Source organism: Lissotriton helveticus, chromosome 7 (assembly GCF_964261635.1).
Source record: "Lissotriton helveticus chromosome 7, aLisHel1.1, whole genome shotgun sequence".
Classification (NCBI taxonomy): Eukaryota; Metazoa; Chordata; class Amphibia; order Caudata; family Salamandridae; genus Lissotriton; species Lissotriton helveticus.
Window position 1 is genome coordinate 798184949 of NC_136068.1, and position 15686 is coordinate 798200634.

Below are 15686 nucleotides of genomic sequence, written 5' to 3' on the forward strand. Positions count from 1 at the left end.
GGGGATCTTGACAGGCCGGATTTGTTTACACACCCTGAACGAATTTCTAAAGCTGATGTTTGGTGAGTCAAAGATGCATATCAGGTTTTTGAGCAGAAAAAAGAGCTACACGGTCATTGGCGAAAAGCGATTGCAAACATTATGCAATGGTTAAAATTTCATGCAAATATGAATTATATTTAACCCGGGATATGCCGGTTTTACATCACTACTTCTAACTTATTTTCGCTTAAATTGGTTTCCCCAGCTGATAGCCGGTTGGCACAAACTACCGGAAACCTGCAATTTGCACATGTGAAATGGTTGCTGCATTCAACACTTTGAATATTGTTTTTATTTGTCCAAAATGTATTACTCTGCGTTACAAGTATATGTGCCCTTTACTTTTTCCTCTGGGTTTTATGCTAGCGAGACCTGCTTTATTATATCAGCAATTTTTTGTTAACTATACAGTTTTGGAGTTTATGTATCTTTTTTTTTAAGCCAGCTTGTTTCATTCCTCCTGATGAATTGGGTATATTGTGTCTCAATGATTTTAAAAATGTACGTACTTATTGTATATGTTTTTATGATTTACTGAGCTAAATCGAGTAAAGTGAATCTTGACTTGACACTAATGTAATAAAATAAAGTAAAAACAAAAACACTGACACTGAAGGGAAATATTCTGTGTGCAGATATGCTGTTTGTGAAAGGACAAAATGGAGTCATTCAAAGTGAAGTTAACCAGTGGCTGACATAGACTGACCCACTGTTCCATGCTGTATACTGTAGAGGGTGTATGCCTCCCTCATATCCCTCTGGGAAGCAGCTAAAAAGACACCTATTCTTGGATTAATTGAAAGCCACCTTGGCCACCCTCATTGAACTCACGCTCCTGCTCCTATCTGTAACACCCTTCAGCCTCTAGGAATTGTGGCCATTAACCAAACTCCAATTACATGACACTCACTCTTTGTTGTGCTGTCATCTGTTTTATGTATTGGTTCTCTTATCTGTTTTTAGATGAGCACAGAACAAAACGAAGATTTTTCCTCAAACCCTATCTGCCTCATGTGAGCTCAAACTTTTCCATACTGATAAAGTGTAATCACATCTGGAGTCACTTGTCTTACAGTACAGAAAAAACCTGGCATAAAAATGTTGGCTGAACAGATGCTCCTAGATTGTAATGGCATAGAAGAACGAAATATGATAGAATGGATTGGTGCTAAGAATCATTACACATGACTGGACCTGATTCAAACATTTTCACTCGTCACTTTTTGGCTCATTCTTACAAAGATTATTTTATTTAATGACTATTTCTTCCTTTCGTATTAATCTACAAAGGAAGGTTATGGACTTACAGAAAATGAACACTTTAATCAATTTCATTTATGACAAAGACCAGAGAAGGTGAACAAAAATGATCATCTACAACCACTGTGAACCACAACACAAGCTATCCAGTCTGAGAGCTATTGAAAATATCGCTCAATTTCACACAAGTCTCGCTATTAAAGGTTATAGATGGCATCATTGTTTATTAGGAGAAAACTAACTTGCTTTCCTTCTTCCAGACATGTTTATCATTCAATTTCGAAAAACATATGGTTCATAAGACTTGCTGCAAGGCTGCTAGCAGTGCATACTTTGCACCCTATTTAGATGCACACAGGCTCTCCAATCCCACAGTAACGCTACTGTGGCAAAGAGAAAGGTGGAACCCATATATATCGGTTTAAGGTGAAAACAGGAACAATTTCAAACAATATTGTTGTAGTAAAACCTACAAAAATGAGGTGAGATCTTGAAAACAAAAAGTCATGCCAAAATTATGCAACAAAAATTAAAGACCAAGCCTGGCATCATAAATGTTTCACAAGGCTCCCAGAACACGATATATTATGGCAACTTACAATGAAGATTGAATGGTTATATATTCAAGATTAAGCCCACCCAGAAGAACTTGTTAGTCTTCTGCAATTTGGTATTGTTTATGATGATTTGTTAATCTTTGCAAGATCTCATTCCAATTGTTTACATGAAAGACCATAACTAGGTTTTTAAAGTACTGTTCAAAAAGGTGTAACATGTTATTATAAAACAAATGAGTAAACATAAAAAATATACATAAAAATATATCTAATGTTCGTAAGTGTACGCGTCGAAACCAATCAGTAATTACTGACGTAGGCAGCAAGTGAATAAGCTGTCAAAACACACTATAGGTCTTTAAAGCAAAATGGTAACAGACTACAAATACTAATATCGATATCCTTTCCATAAACCTTAGTCAAATAAAGCTAGCATAAGCTATACTTTCAACTCGATGTACTCCACTTTTGCAAACAGAATACTAAGGCTTTTGCGAGTAAAAAGATAAATACTTGTCACTATTTGGCGGTCCTGGCCTAAATGCTAAAAAAAAGCACATCATTTTCGAGTTTAGACAAAACCTATTAAAACATAGTTTTGAAAGATACTCTTCTAGAAGTTTCCGAATTATTTGTTTGAAAAGTAAATGTCTTTTCAGTGTTACACAAATAGTATGCATTACCATTTAACAAAAAAAGATAACGACATACCATATTAATTGGTCAGCACATAAAGGGAGAACAGACAACTGAATCCAAGATTTCAAGTAGTTCAGAATATCTGTTATTTAAATGTTCCACATTAAGCACATCTGTATCAAAAAAAGTTTGTTGTTGTCCATTACGCGAAAAACTATGAAACTGATGTGATTGCGTTAAGTGGAGAGCCCATTTGCGTGAGTACTTTATCCAACCACTGTAGAGGGCCATGAAGATGAATTTCTATCCAGCATGGTGTACTTGTCACATCTTGTCGATGATATTCTGCTCCCCAGCCCTACAAAAAATACAATATAATACAATTTGAATAAACTTGAGAGAGCCACGCCAATAGCAAACAAGCGCTAAGAAATACCTATAACTAAGATGTGTTCCAATAATGATCATTTTCAATTCGATTGGACAGCAAGCTTTTCAGAAGGTGACAATTAAAACTTGACAGCTTTGCTGATAGAGGAACCAGATCTTTTTGGAATGACTAAGAATTACCCCAGTACAACATCAGGAGATGTCCAGAACACGTGAAAGACCAAATCTGGGATGCTCCAGGTATTATTAATGTTTGTCAACATCACATTTTTGCAAATAAAGCTCTGAAGTACAAAGAGTTTCCACGCAGGCACCATACCATGACAACACAATTTCCATATCTGCAGGGCTTAACTTCTACATTCCACTCCTCCGTTTTAAAATGTAATAAAAAAGGAAATCCAAACAGTAACATGGAGCTGGAAAGTTTGTCAAAACAGTAAAAATGTAAACAAAATGAACCATCCTTACATAAGGTGATCCGTCACAGTTTCTATGTTTAAAAAATACTATATAAAAAACCTAAACAAATAAGTAATTTATGTAAAATCGGTGCAGAAACGTTTCATGTAAATACAAACAACTGTATGTTTGGCATTCCAATTGTATATGCGATCTTAAATAAAACCTGCAAACGCAATAATAGTTTAAAGTTCTTTTGCCTTGCCAGGAAAATATTTTTTTAGAATAATAATTGTTGGCGTTATGTGATGATGTGCTCCTAATAAGCAGCGTAGTAAGACTCACTACAGCTCTTAGGCGTCCAGTTTTAAAACAAGACAAAAACACAACTGTAGAACTTTCATTGGAGTATCTAGGTGAAACAAACAATTTGTACAGAGGAATAGAATAATTGTACTTGAAATATGGGATCAACAGCAGATTCTATTGCACGACTAGAGACTCAATTATGTCATCTTCTTTACTGTAAATGTCTAGCAGCAGCAGAAACAAGCTTTGACAAAGGAAGTATGTCTCGCCTATGAGACCCATTAGCTTTGGCAATGTTTTGTAGCCATTCTGTAGCCATACAGTAGCGCTGATGCTTTGCATGTGGCTAGAATACATTTTTTTTTAAAACTATGATGCAGCCAGGGCTAATACATTTGTCTTGTTTAAAGTGCATTATTGCTGGTTGCATCAGTCTTTTTTTTAATTATTTTTTTTTGCTATCTTGCACAGCACCATGCTGCTATACAGCGTGGATACACATCATTGGCAATGTGGGTAATGCCCGTGCTGTATAACAGGAACAAAAGGCAATGGAAGCGCCAGTAGGTTCAAAGGCAGGACCTACTGGCTTTGCGAATGCTTGATAGGTCTTGCCACAACACCCCTGTGAATCTGAGCAAATCTGTTAAACTCTCCATGCGTGAAAAACAAAAATATGTAGTTTGGCAAAAAATCCTATCTCATAAAGAAAGCAACAGCACCCATGTCCATGTCTTATTTAAAGCTGATAATATAGGATGTCACAATAAACAGACATTTCAAACGAGGAAAGAGCTTCTTTTAAGTGTGTGTGGAATAGTAAAAGATACCTACAAATGGCAAGAGCTTCAACAAGGACAATAGGGAAGGAGAAAAAATATAAAGAAGTAAGATCTCAATTAAAGAGCGATTAGTGAGGCCTGCTACTGAGGCAAGTTGTCGGCCGTGGCGTGGGCTGTGTAGCAGCTCGGACCTCTCCCTCCTGGCTCTCCGAGAAGGGACTGGACATTACACCCTCACCTGACTGCTTTCTCTGTCGGCTGATGTAGAACATTTTTCTCTGCTTGGTATTTCTGCAGCGTTGTGTTTCAAGACGCTTTGGCTCTGGCAACAAAGTAGCGAGGTGCGAGGTGTATTAACCCTCAACTGCCGTGAAGCTGTCCGGAGTTGACCTGAGCCACGACGGACTAATTTTGATTGATTACACCTGGGGGAAAAAACCTCGAGCTCCGTGACTCGGAGGTTGTGCACCGCCAACGGGAGGCTGTAGCTGACAGAGTGACACTTCTCCGAGTGAGTGGGCTGATGCTGTTGCAGGGCGGCCTGTGTTATAGCCGTTATCGAGCTCGTCTCTGGCGTCTCCCAGCGTTGTTGCTGGGTTTTCACTTTGGTGTCGCCCCTGATAGTGGAGGAGCTGTGGCGCGCAAAAAGAAAATGCCCCCCAAACCGCCAGCGAAAGCTGTTACACGCAGCGCTAAAGCTGGGTTTCAACCTGCTGCGTCGGGGGAGTTAGAGAATGCCGGTGGAGGCGAAAGCAGCACAGCTGATGGAGGTGTAAATGTAAATGTATTGCGACTTATATAGCGCACGTATCACCCGAAGGCATCAAGGCGCTTGCCTTGGGAACCCGTCCTGGCTTTTCCCTGTGAGATAACCTCTACTGGGTATCCCCAGGGTGAAAGCCAGGCATCCTGCAGCGGGTGGGCCGCCGTAGTGGAGATTAAGCAACTATTGCCCAGAGTTGCAGCGTGGGACCCCATGATTAGAATAGGCACTGAGGCGAGAATTATCGAGCCCGTGGACATTTTGGGCTCAGGACCCTGCCGCGTTGGGAATTGAACCCTGGTCCCGGGCCAGACCTCTGCATCAGGGTCTGCCGCTCTAATCAGTGAGCCACACTCCTCCACTGGTGGAGGTGAGAGCTCCCAAACTATTCCCCGTGTAATGTTTATAAGGGTGCTGCGTCGTCTTCGAATACTGCTCAAGCCCCGCGTTTACCACAGCAAGGTTCACAAAGTCTGAAGGCAATGTTTGAACGTCAAACCTTGAAGAATTTAGAAAATCAAGCTGCAGTATCAAGCACACTAACTATAATAATTACACCAGATATTTTAGCTTCCGACAGTAGCATGTTTGATGGCAGTGCTAATTTGGTGGCGGATGCTAGTGAACCAGCTCTGCCTACATTAATAGATCCCCCTATAAGTTTAACCCTACAGGCTGGGACCGGACAGGATAATGTTAGATTATTAGAATAACAGAAACAAATGAAATTATGGATATACAGACTGTTCCTGTTCTCAGCTTGAGGTGTGAGGAGAACTGCATTATGGGAGATGGAGTCTGTAATGAAACTGTGGATTGTATTAAACAGACTTTGCCTGGCAGTAAAAAAGACTTGTCAAATGCTATGATACAATCAGTTTCTCCTAGCCCAAGTATTGCAACGGTAAAGAAACGCAAGAAAAGAGCGTCACAGCTGCAGGCCAACAGAACAGAATCAGTAATAGAATCAGAGAAAGATGGGGGAATGCCTGCTAAGGACATAGAGACTTTGGACAAAGGGAAAAAATCCTCCCCCCAGGAGATTACTCTGGCCACAATTTATGACACAATGATGAGTCACAGAGCAGAGAACTTACGTACTCAAGCTACCTGCTGCAAAGTTAAGAATGCTCTTCGAAGAGTGATAAAAACATGTGCAGAAACTGGAGACCGAGTAACGGAAACTGAGGCCAGAATTTCAGTACTGGAGGACGAGGCTGCTGCCCAGAAGACAGAGCTGGAGCTATTAAAAGCCCATCGGGATGACCTTAGTCATAAACTATCGGAGATAGAAAAATCATACACGAAGAAATAACTTACGTTTTTTAGGGGTACCCGAAACTAAGGAGGGCTCTGATACACGGAAGTTTGTGGCGGAATTATTACGAGAAGCTTTTCCTGAACTGACAACATGGGATTGGGCAAAGGAAATACAAAGAGCGCACCGTTTCACTTTTAAAAAGAGACAGCCACGTGAAGGAGAAGAAGCCCTTCCCAGGGCAATCCTAGTGTGTTTCAATAACTTCTTAGCTCGGGAAGATATCTTTATGAGAGCACAACCTGACAAGAAAGCATCTGCCAAAGACTCCAATTTTTTTGTTACGCCAGATATTTGCCAGGCCACTGTCTCTAAAAGATGGCATATGCGTCAATTGATACCCGAATTTCAACAAAAAGGAGCAGCGGTGTTTTTGCAGAATCCGGCTAAGGTGAAAGTCATGCTTAAGGGGCAAACACAATTTTTTACTTCTGAAGTTAAGGCCAGAGAACACCTTGAGGGTCTAAAATAGAGATTGGTTGAGGGAAAAATGTTATCAAATTGTCTAGTGTATTGACAGGCTTGTTAGTTGCGGTTTTAGAATTCTTTTTTTTTTGGGAGAGTTTTGGAGGAGGGAGGACACGGCACTCCATACCTCACAAGGATTGATGATCCCTGGGCCTCATGTGTTGGGTAGGGAGACAGGGAGGGGAGGGTGGGTTCAGAGGGTGGGAGTGGGGGGGAGGGGTTGGGTTTTGGTGGGTAGGTGGTGGGTGGGTGAAAAGTCAGCAGCAGAGTTAAAGCATGTAGCTCTAAACAATAGATGGTGGAAAGTTGTATACTTTGTGAGTGTCGCAATCCTAGAGGTGGAGGTAGTAGCAAATGATTTGTCTATGCTTCTTTGTGACGATAATGGATAGGAAAATTAAAATTTGCTCATTGAATATATGTGGCCTTAATGACTCGAAAAAGTTGTCCAAATATTACACATTGATATACTTTGCTTACAAGAGACTCATATTGCGTGGGCCAATAGGGGTTATCTGAGGAATCTAGGCTTAGATTTGGCAGTATGTTCTAAACAATAAGGGGTGAAAAGAGGGGTAGCTATTCTGATAAAACGGGGGGGTTGGTACTTGTATCAGGGCAGCAGCAGACAGATGGGGACGTTGGGCGATTGGGGAACAGGTATTTACTTTGGGTAACATTTACGGTCCTAATTTGGATGATGCCGAACTACTAAATTTTATTAATCTTGATATAGCCCAATGGCCACATCCTTTGATAATGTGTGGTGACTTTAACATAATATTGCCGCCGGATTTAATGTTCGATCAACCCGTGTCTATACAAGTAGAAAGAAGTTAATGTATGCTGCATTACGGGGTTTAATGATAGAACACGGGTTGTATGATGTTTGGAATGTTTTACACCCGGAGAATTCTGGTTTTACCTTTTTTTCTGCCCCCACTCCAAATTTGCCGGTTTAGATTATTTTTTTTTTACTGTGGCCTCTTTGTTATCCAAAGTCAACATCCTGATTCATCCCAAATTGGTATCAGATCATAATCCGGTGGTTTTAGAGTTGGCTTTGGACTCAGGGTTCCAGTTAGGCCCCCGCCCTTGGACTTTTGACAGGCAGTTATTAGCTGATGAAGAGTATTATCAATTTATGAGCAAGGTTATCAAGGAATTTTCTGTTATAAATAAAGGGACAGTGTCACAAGAGATTGTATGGGATACATTTAAATCAATTGTCAGAGGAGAAACTCTTAGCTTCTCTAAATTTAAACGAAGGAACGTTTTGAGGAAACATCAACAAGATTTTGAAAGGGTGACCATTGCGGAATGTAAGCTAGCTGATTCAATACGAATTGGTCTGGAGCCTGCTTTAGTTCAAAAGGCTCAACAGGACCTTACTATTGCAAGATCGCTGGCATATACTAATATTGCGGAGCAGATTGCTGAAAAATTTACAAGATATAAAGAAGAAGCGTATGAATTCGGTGAAATCACTGGTAGAGTATTGGCAAGGAGGCTAAGGGAGAGAGCAGTGTACAACGATATCTAAAAAATTGTGGATACACAAGGGAATCTCCAGGATACCAAGGCAGGGGTATTTGAGGCGTTCCAAGGATTCTACTAAACATTATATAGTATTTCTGGGTCTGATACGGGTCCTGGATTGGGTATTGGGGAAGCAAAGGAGTATTTCAATGAGTTGACCACTGAGACATTGTCAGATCACTGTAAATCAACATTATCTATTCCTTTGGACTCTTCAGAGGCGGAACTAGCACTGTTAGCTTTGGCACAAGGCAAGGCTATGGGCCCGGATAGCATACCGCTAGAATGTTATCGTACGTTTTGGAATATATTAAAGACTGAGCTAGTGGAAGTATGTCAACATGCATATTTAGGTAGGGCACCAGATTCATGGTCAAAAGCAACGATTGTAGTTTTTAAAAAGAAAGGGAAAAAAGAAACGGAACTGGGTTCATATAGACCCATTTAATTACTGAACACAGACAGCAAGATATATTCTAAAATTTTGGCGAATAGGATTTGTGATCTGATTCCTTGGTTAGTTTCTATAAGGCAGCATGGGTTTATCCAGCGCAGAGACACTACTGATCATATTCAGGGATGTGGAATTCCTATAGCCCGACGCCCAGGACATATTGTTTGGGGTCAAGGGCAACAAGTTTTAATGTGTATTTTGTCCTTGGGACAAGTAGGCCCAACCCCCTGCAGCACAAACCCTTTGGCTGCCAGGTTGCAGTAGCACATTAATGGCCAGGGAAGGGCACTGCCTGAAGTTAAGTGCTTATTTGCGTGCTCATGTTAATGCTGTTCAAACTTGTATTTATGGTTCATTAATTGAAAGCCTTTATTATTAGGGTGAGCGCTCGAAGTAAATGTAAGTTCTGACTGCACTACTGACAGTGGTTACAGTATAAAAATGTGAACTCACGGTTTCAAAGTTTAGCAATATGAGGCTATGCATAATGCTCCCAGAATGCTCTCTGATTAGATGCAAATATTTGCAGAAGCTTGAGAGCAAGATTAATGACTCTTTGCTTTCAATATAAAATGTTCCTAAAAAAATGAAAGTAGGAAAAAAATACATTTTGCTAAACTACTGTGAAATTTCAGGTACAGTTTGTTTGCAGCATCATTTAGTCAAATGTGTTGATGCATGCTAGTATTTCGCAAAAATATTCATATTGGAAAATCAGTGTAACCAGTTTCAATAAGATTTTTTTTTTTTTTTTAAGACCAATGGTCCCAAACTTTATTTAAATTCACAGATAAGTCAATAAATGTACATACAGTGCCAAAACAACGGAGAAATGTCACAAACAGTTCCCAGCAGATTGTATACGTCAACACAGCGATTATACATGAGTGAAAGTAAACAGGTGCTGGTAGAAATGCAGTGGTACATAATAAACTGTGCCAGGGAGTGACTCATAGTGTAGTGCCCGCAGTTTGCAGCACTGCAGAAAGGGCCTAGCGCGTTCAAAAAAGGAAAGTCCACAGTTAGTGCATGAAATTGAGTTCCCTGTACAATGCAGCCGAGAATAGAGGCAACAGTGGTGGTGTGTACTGGCATGATTAGGGGTGCAGTATAATCGGCCTCTGTGTCAACCAAAAGGTGAACTGGGAAGTCTAACACTAGGGGGAGGGAAAAACATTCCAAAAAAAAAAACTGTTGGACTAGCATTCGTGTGTGTGGTAGTGTACCCAGGATCCTAACTGTGTGCGGTGCATCCGGTAGGGGCCATGCAGGGGTGGGGGTAAGTGAGGAGGCGGTGTCAGGGCAAAAAGGGGGGGGGGCACAGGCGGCAGGAAGGCAGATGCGGCAGGGGATGTCTCCGCCACACACGGTCTCGGTCACCGGGGGGGGGTGGGAGGGGGCGCGCGGAGTGGGGGGAAATACCGGGGGGGGGAGGGGGGAGAGGGAAAAAGGGGGGAGGGCAAAGAAGGGGAGGGGGAGAAGGAGAGGGGCGGTGGAGCCTGTGTTAGGTACGGACGGTAGCCGAGGGGGCCCCCCCTATGTCGCAGCGGGACGGCACTCTATTGCGGCTTGTGTGCATGCGTTGTGATACGCAATCAGGGCAGCGTCCCAGTCCTGGGCGATCGGGTATTTCCGGAGGCCAGCGGTTTCCTCCCTATGGAGTGACACACTCTCCGCACAGGCCCAGTTAGCAAAAGAGCGGCGCCAGTCCGCAGGGCGCGGCGGGTCAGCACTTTTCCAGCGTCGTGTGATAAGACGCTTGGCCGTGATAAGGCCTAAATCCCAAAAGCGCGCCCGCATCTTGGTCTGTTTGGTCCTCTTGTAGAGTCCCAAGAGGCACACCTCCCAAGTCTTGGGAAGAGGTTCGCCCGTGGCCGCCGTCAACATGTCCGCGACCGCAGACCAGTACGAGGTAAGATGAGCGCAGCTCCAGAGTGCATGCAGGAGGTCCGAGTCTTGGAGGCCGCATCTAGGACACGCCGAGGAAGTGAGCCCGAAGTAACGATTCAGTTCGTCCGGAGATAGATACGCCCGGTGGATGATGTAATACTGTATAATCTTGAATCGTGCATTGCGGGGGACGACCCTGGCGCCCGCCAGAATAGCATTCCACTGGGTGTCTGTCCAGTCCGTGCCACGGTCGGCCATCCACTTGTCCCTCAATCTCCGAGAGGAGAATTGCGTGTGGATGTGTAAGGCTTGCGCAAGCCAATGTACAAGATGCGAACCATCTCCCATCACGTGCAGGTATTGGATGAGTAGGTGTGTGGGCGGCTCGTGACTAAGGTCACCCCACGCCTCTGTCAACACACGTAGGAGTCTGGCATGTGTCAGAACAGTTTCAATAAGATTATGAGTAACAAAAATAAACAAGCATTTGCAAAGCCAGTAGGTCTGAAATTAGTGGTCAGCTTTTTAGTTTTGCCAATACGTGACTTGTTTTGGCATGGTTTTTGTAAAGCCTTCTTGATGTGAGAACTGCGGGGCCCTCACCCTTATAACAAACATTGGCAAAAGCAAAAAAAACAAAAAACAAATTGGTCTAAAAAAAGCACACACTGCCACATTAGTTACTGCCACTGAACAAAACTACTTTGTGTGCCAATATACTCCTTGTGAAAGAGCTTGATGCCGTCACTCACAGTGAAGCCAGCCGATACAGAGAGAGGGAGAGAGAATTTTAACAAACACAAAAGGTTGTGGTTAATGCCCGACCAAATTAGGGGCCCTATTATTAAAGAAAATCTCAAAAGTGCACCCTTGGTATATTTCCTTGCATTAAGTTCAGCTATATAGCTTTCGTGAATTTACAAGAATTTATAGAAGTAGGGCAAGAAATGTACTCCTGGAAAATATTTGTGAACTGCAGTTTATCATGAGCAAATATGCATGTATAGATATGCTCATGCGAAAACCAGACTGTTTGCAAGGCCATTTTCCCATCAACCACTTTTTTCCCAACTCTGGAAGAAGGTTTACGTCTGCCATTGTCAGGAGTAAATTTCCAACATTTCTCAGTCTGGGAAAAAATTAGAGAAGAGTTGTTGAAAACCCTTGAAACATGCAAGCTAGTAGATTTGCACAGACTTAAAGGGCATTCCAACCCTGGAACTATTGCTTACCACTACCTTCAGTCCCAGTATGTAGATCTGCAGAAACGTGGCAACATAAAGGGATTGTTAATATTCAAAAACTACTATGGTATGAGCCCTGGCATAATCAGAGAGGCTATATAAGAGCTCTTATATAATGAGATTGCTGCCATAATTTGTCGCCGAACCACATGACACCAAAGGGACAAGTGGATTTTGTTAGAGGACAAGTAGATTTTGGAAGCAACTTGCCCCATGGACAAGTAGATATTTTAATAAATTCCACACCCCTGAATATTAAAAGGATCATTTCTATATTGGATTGGTCACAAAGTATAAAATCCCCCGTTGGCGTGGCCCTGTTGGATGCCGAAAAGGCATTCGACAGGGTCTCGTGGCGGTTCTTGTGGGCGGTTCTGGCTTGGAAGGGATTTCCGATAGAATGTATCACAGCGATACAGACTCTGTATTCTCATCCCTCAGCTGCAATTCATGTTAGTGGGGAAGTCTCTAGAGAAGTGGCGATTGCAAGAGGGACGAGACAAGGCTGCCCCTGCTCCCCCTTGCTCTTCGCCTTATAAATTGACCCTTTCATAGCTACCTTAGAGAAAGATAGAATAATAAAGCCAGTACGAATAAATACGGGATCTTTTAAAGTATTTGCATACGCAGATGATATTGCTGTGATTACGTCAAACATCGAAGAGGCCTTACCTCGGATAATTGAGAAGGCGAGAATTTTTGGGAAACTTTCTGGCTACAAATTAAATGTTACCAAAACTCAAATGCTTCATTCACAAACTGGCTGCCCTGAAAATATGAGTCTCGAGACAGAGGCAACCTATCTCGGCATTAAGATCACACCGAAGGTAGAGGATATTATTGCTATAAATCTCGATCCTATCATTAGCTCATCTAATAAAACCTTAGAAAGGATCAATAATCTACATCTTTCATTGTATGGTCGTAGTAACGTTTTAAAAATGTTGATTTTTCCCAAATTTTTGTATGTATTCCGATCCATCCCATTTTTAATTCCTGCTGGGTTTTTTTGCCCGAATCGAGAGAATGTGCTCAAGGTTTCTTTGGGGTTACCATCGAGCTAGAAGAGCTTTGAAATTGTGCTTTTTACCCAGAGAGAGAGGAGGTTGGACGATACCCGATTTCCAACTTTACCATTGGATTGCCATATTGCAACATATGGGGGTGCTACTTCTGCCGCTAGATCCGACACCAGATTTTGCTGTCCCTTAAATATATGAGATGCTTTTAGGGACAGAAGCAAAGCTGTGTTTGAATCGTGTAATTGAGCCAAGCTATTTTAAAAAAACGAAATTTAAGGCAGTTTTTGCAGCATATATAATATGGAGAAAAACAAAAAAAAAATTAGGCATAGGTATAGACCCGAGTATCTATACCCCTCTTCAAAATTCTCTTTTTCTACCCGGGATTTTCCGTGATTATGTAATGACAAGATGGCAAGATCTGGGCATTTAGTCAGTCAAGTCAAGTCATAAAATTTGTATAGCGCACTACATACCCAGAGGGTTTCAAGGCGCTTAGGAAGGGGAGGAGGATTATTTGTCAAATATCCACGTTTTAAGCTGCTTTCTGAACGCTAGGTGATTCTGGGTGAGGCGAAGGTAAGCGGGGAGTGAGTTCCATGTTTTGGCAGCCAGGTATGAAAAGGATCTGCCTCCCATGGTGGTCTTGTTGATGCGAGGTACAGTGGCGAAGGCTTGGCTGGAAGAGCGAAGTTGGCGGGAGGGGGAGTAGAAGGACAGTCGAGAGTTGAGGCAATCTGGTCCGATGTCGTAGAGTGATTTGTGTGCGTGGGTAAGCAGTCGGAAAGTGATCCTCTTATTGACGGGTAGCCAGTGGAGGTCTTTAAGGTGACCAGAGATGTGTTCGTTGCGTGGGATGTCTAATATGAGCCTGGCTGAGGCGTTTTGGATTCGTTTTAGTTTCTTCTGGAGTTTAGCGGTGGTACCTGCGTAGAGGGTGTTTCCGTAGTCCAGTCGGCTCGTGACTAGAGCGTGGGTGACTGTTTTCCTTGTTTCGGAGGGGATCCAGCGAAATGTTTTTCTGAGCATGCGAAGAATGTTAAAGCAGGAAGAGGATACGGCGCTGACTTGTCTGTTCATGGAGAGTGAAGAATCCAGGATGACGCCAAGGTTCCGTGCGTGGTCTGTCGGGATGGGTGCTTTTCCGAGGGCTTCCGGCCACCAGGAGTCGTCCCATGCAGAGGGGGATGTACCTAAGATGAGGACTTCTGTTGTGTCTGAATTCAGTTTCAGACGGCTTTGTTTCATCCATTCGGCGACTTCTTTCATTCCTTCGTGTAGGTTAGTTTTGGCGGTGCTGGGGTCCTTGGTGAGAGAAAGGATCAGTTGAGTGTCGTCCGCGTAAGAGATGATGTTGAGGTTGTGTTGGCGGGCGATGGCCGCGAGGGGGCTCATGTATACGTTGAAGAGGGTGGGACTGAGTGAGGATCCTTGAGGTACGCCGCAGATGATTTCAGAGGCCTCGGACTTGAATGGTGGGAGGCGGACTCTCTGGGTTCTTCCGGTGAGGAACGAGGTGATCCATTCCAGTGCTTTTCCTTGGATTCCGATGTTTCTGAGGCGTTGTAAAAGGGTGCTGTGGCAGACTGTGTCGAAGGCTGCAGAGAGGTCGAGGAGGATGAGGGCGACTGTGTCTCCATTGTCCAGTAGAGTTCGAATGTCGTCTGTTGCTGCGATGAGGGCGGTCTCAGTGCTGTGTTTGGCTCGGAAGCCAGATTGTGAGGGGTCGAGTGATTTGTTGGCTTCGAGGAAGGCGGCGAGCTGGTTGTTGACGGCTTTCTCGATGACTTTGGCCGGGAATGGAAGAAGCGAGATGGGGCGGTAGTTTTTGAGTTCGGTGGGGTCTGCTGTTGGTTTTTTCAGAAGGGCGGTGAGTTCAGCGTGTTTCCAGTCTTCTGGGAAGGTAGCGGAGTTGAAGGAGCAGTTGATGACGTCTCGGAGGTGCGGAGCTATGACGGAGTCTGCTTTGTTGAAGATGTGGTGAGGGCATGGGTCTGTGGGGGATCCAGAGTGGATGGAATTCATCAGGCGGATGGTGTCCTCGGTGGAGATTGGGTTCCAGTCGTTAAGGGTGTTTACGGGGGGGAAGATGGTCAGCAGATGGTAGGGTGGGTTGGCTTCCGGGTTGGTTGTCAAAGCTGTTGTGGATGTCAGCAATCTTGTTGTGGAAAAAAGAGGCTAGGGAGTCGCAGAGGGTTTGAGAGGGGGTGATGTCGTTGGAGTTGGCCGAGGGGTTGGAAAATTCCTTGACGATGTTGAAAAGTTCCTTGCTGTTGTGGGCGTTGTTGTCAAGTCGATCCTTGAATGCTGTTTTCTTGGCTTTTCGGATCAGTTGGTGGTGAGTACGGGTGGCGCTTTTGAAGGCGTCCTTGTTGATGGTGGATGGGTCTTTTTTCCAGGCCTTTTCAAGGGAGCGGCACAGTTTCTTGGACTTCTTGAGATCATCGTTGAACCATGAGGCCTTCTTGTTGCCAAGTTTGTGTTGACGTTTTTTCAGTGGTGCTAGGGTGTCGGCGGTGTTGGATAACCAAAGGGAGAGGTTGGAGGCGGCTTCGTTGGCGTTAGAAGAGAGGGCTGGGGAGGTTCGAAGGAGCGATGTGGAGATCT

The 15686-nt window shown here is 43.4% G+C and overlaps 1 protein-coding gene across 3 annotated transcripts in view; it reads right to left on the minus strand.

Annotated features, from left to right (window-relative positions):
• Nucleotides 1–1270: 1270 nt before the first annotated feature.
• Nucleotides 1271–15686, minus strand: part of SMAD5 (SMAD family member 5) — a 138258-nt gene continuing 123842 nt past the window's right edge. For all 3 annotated transcript variants that reach the window (XM_078653222.1, XM_078653224.1, XM_078653223.1), the window contains exon 7: nt 1271–2856. In XM_078653222.1, the coding sequence (XP_078509348.1) occupies nt 2713–2856 (144 nt within the window). In that variant the 3' untranslated portion in view covers nt 1271–2712. The remainder of the gene's footprint in view (nt 2857–15686) is intronic.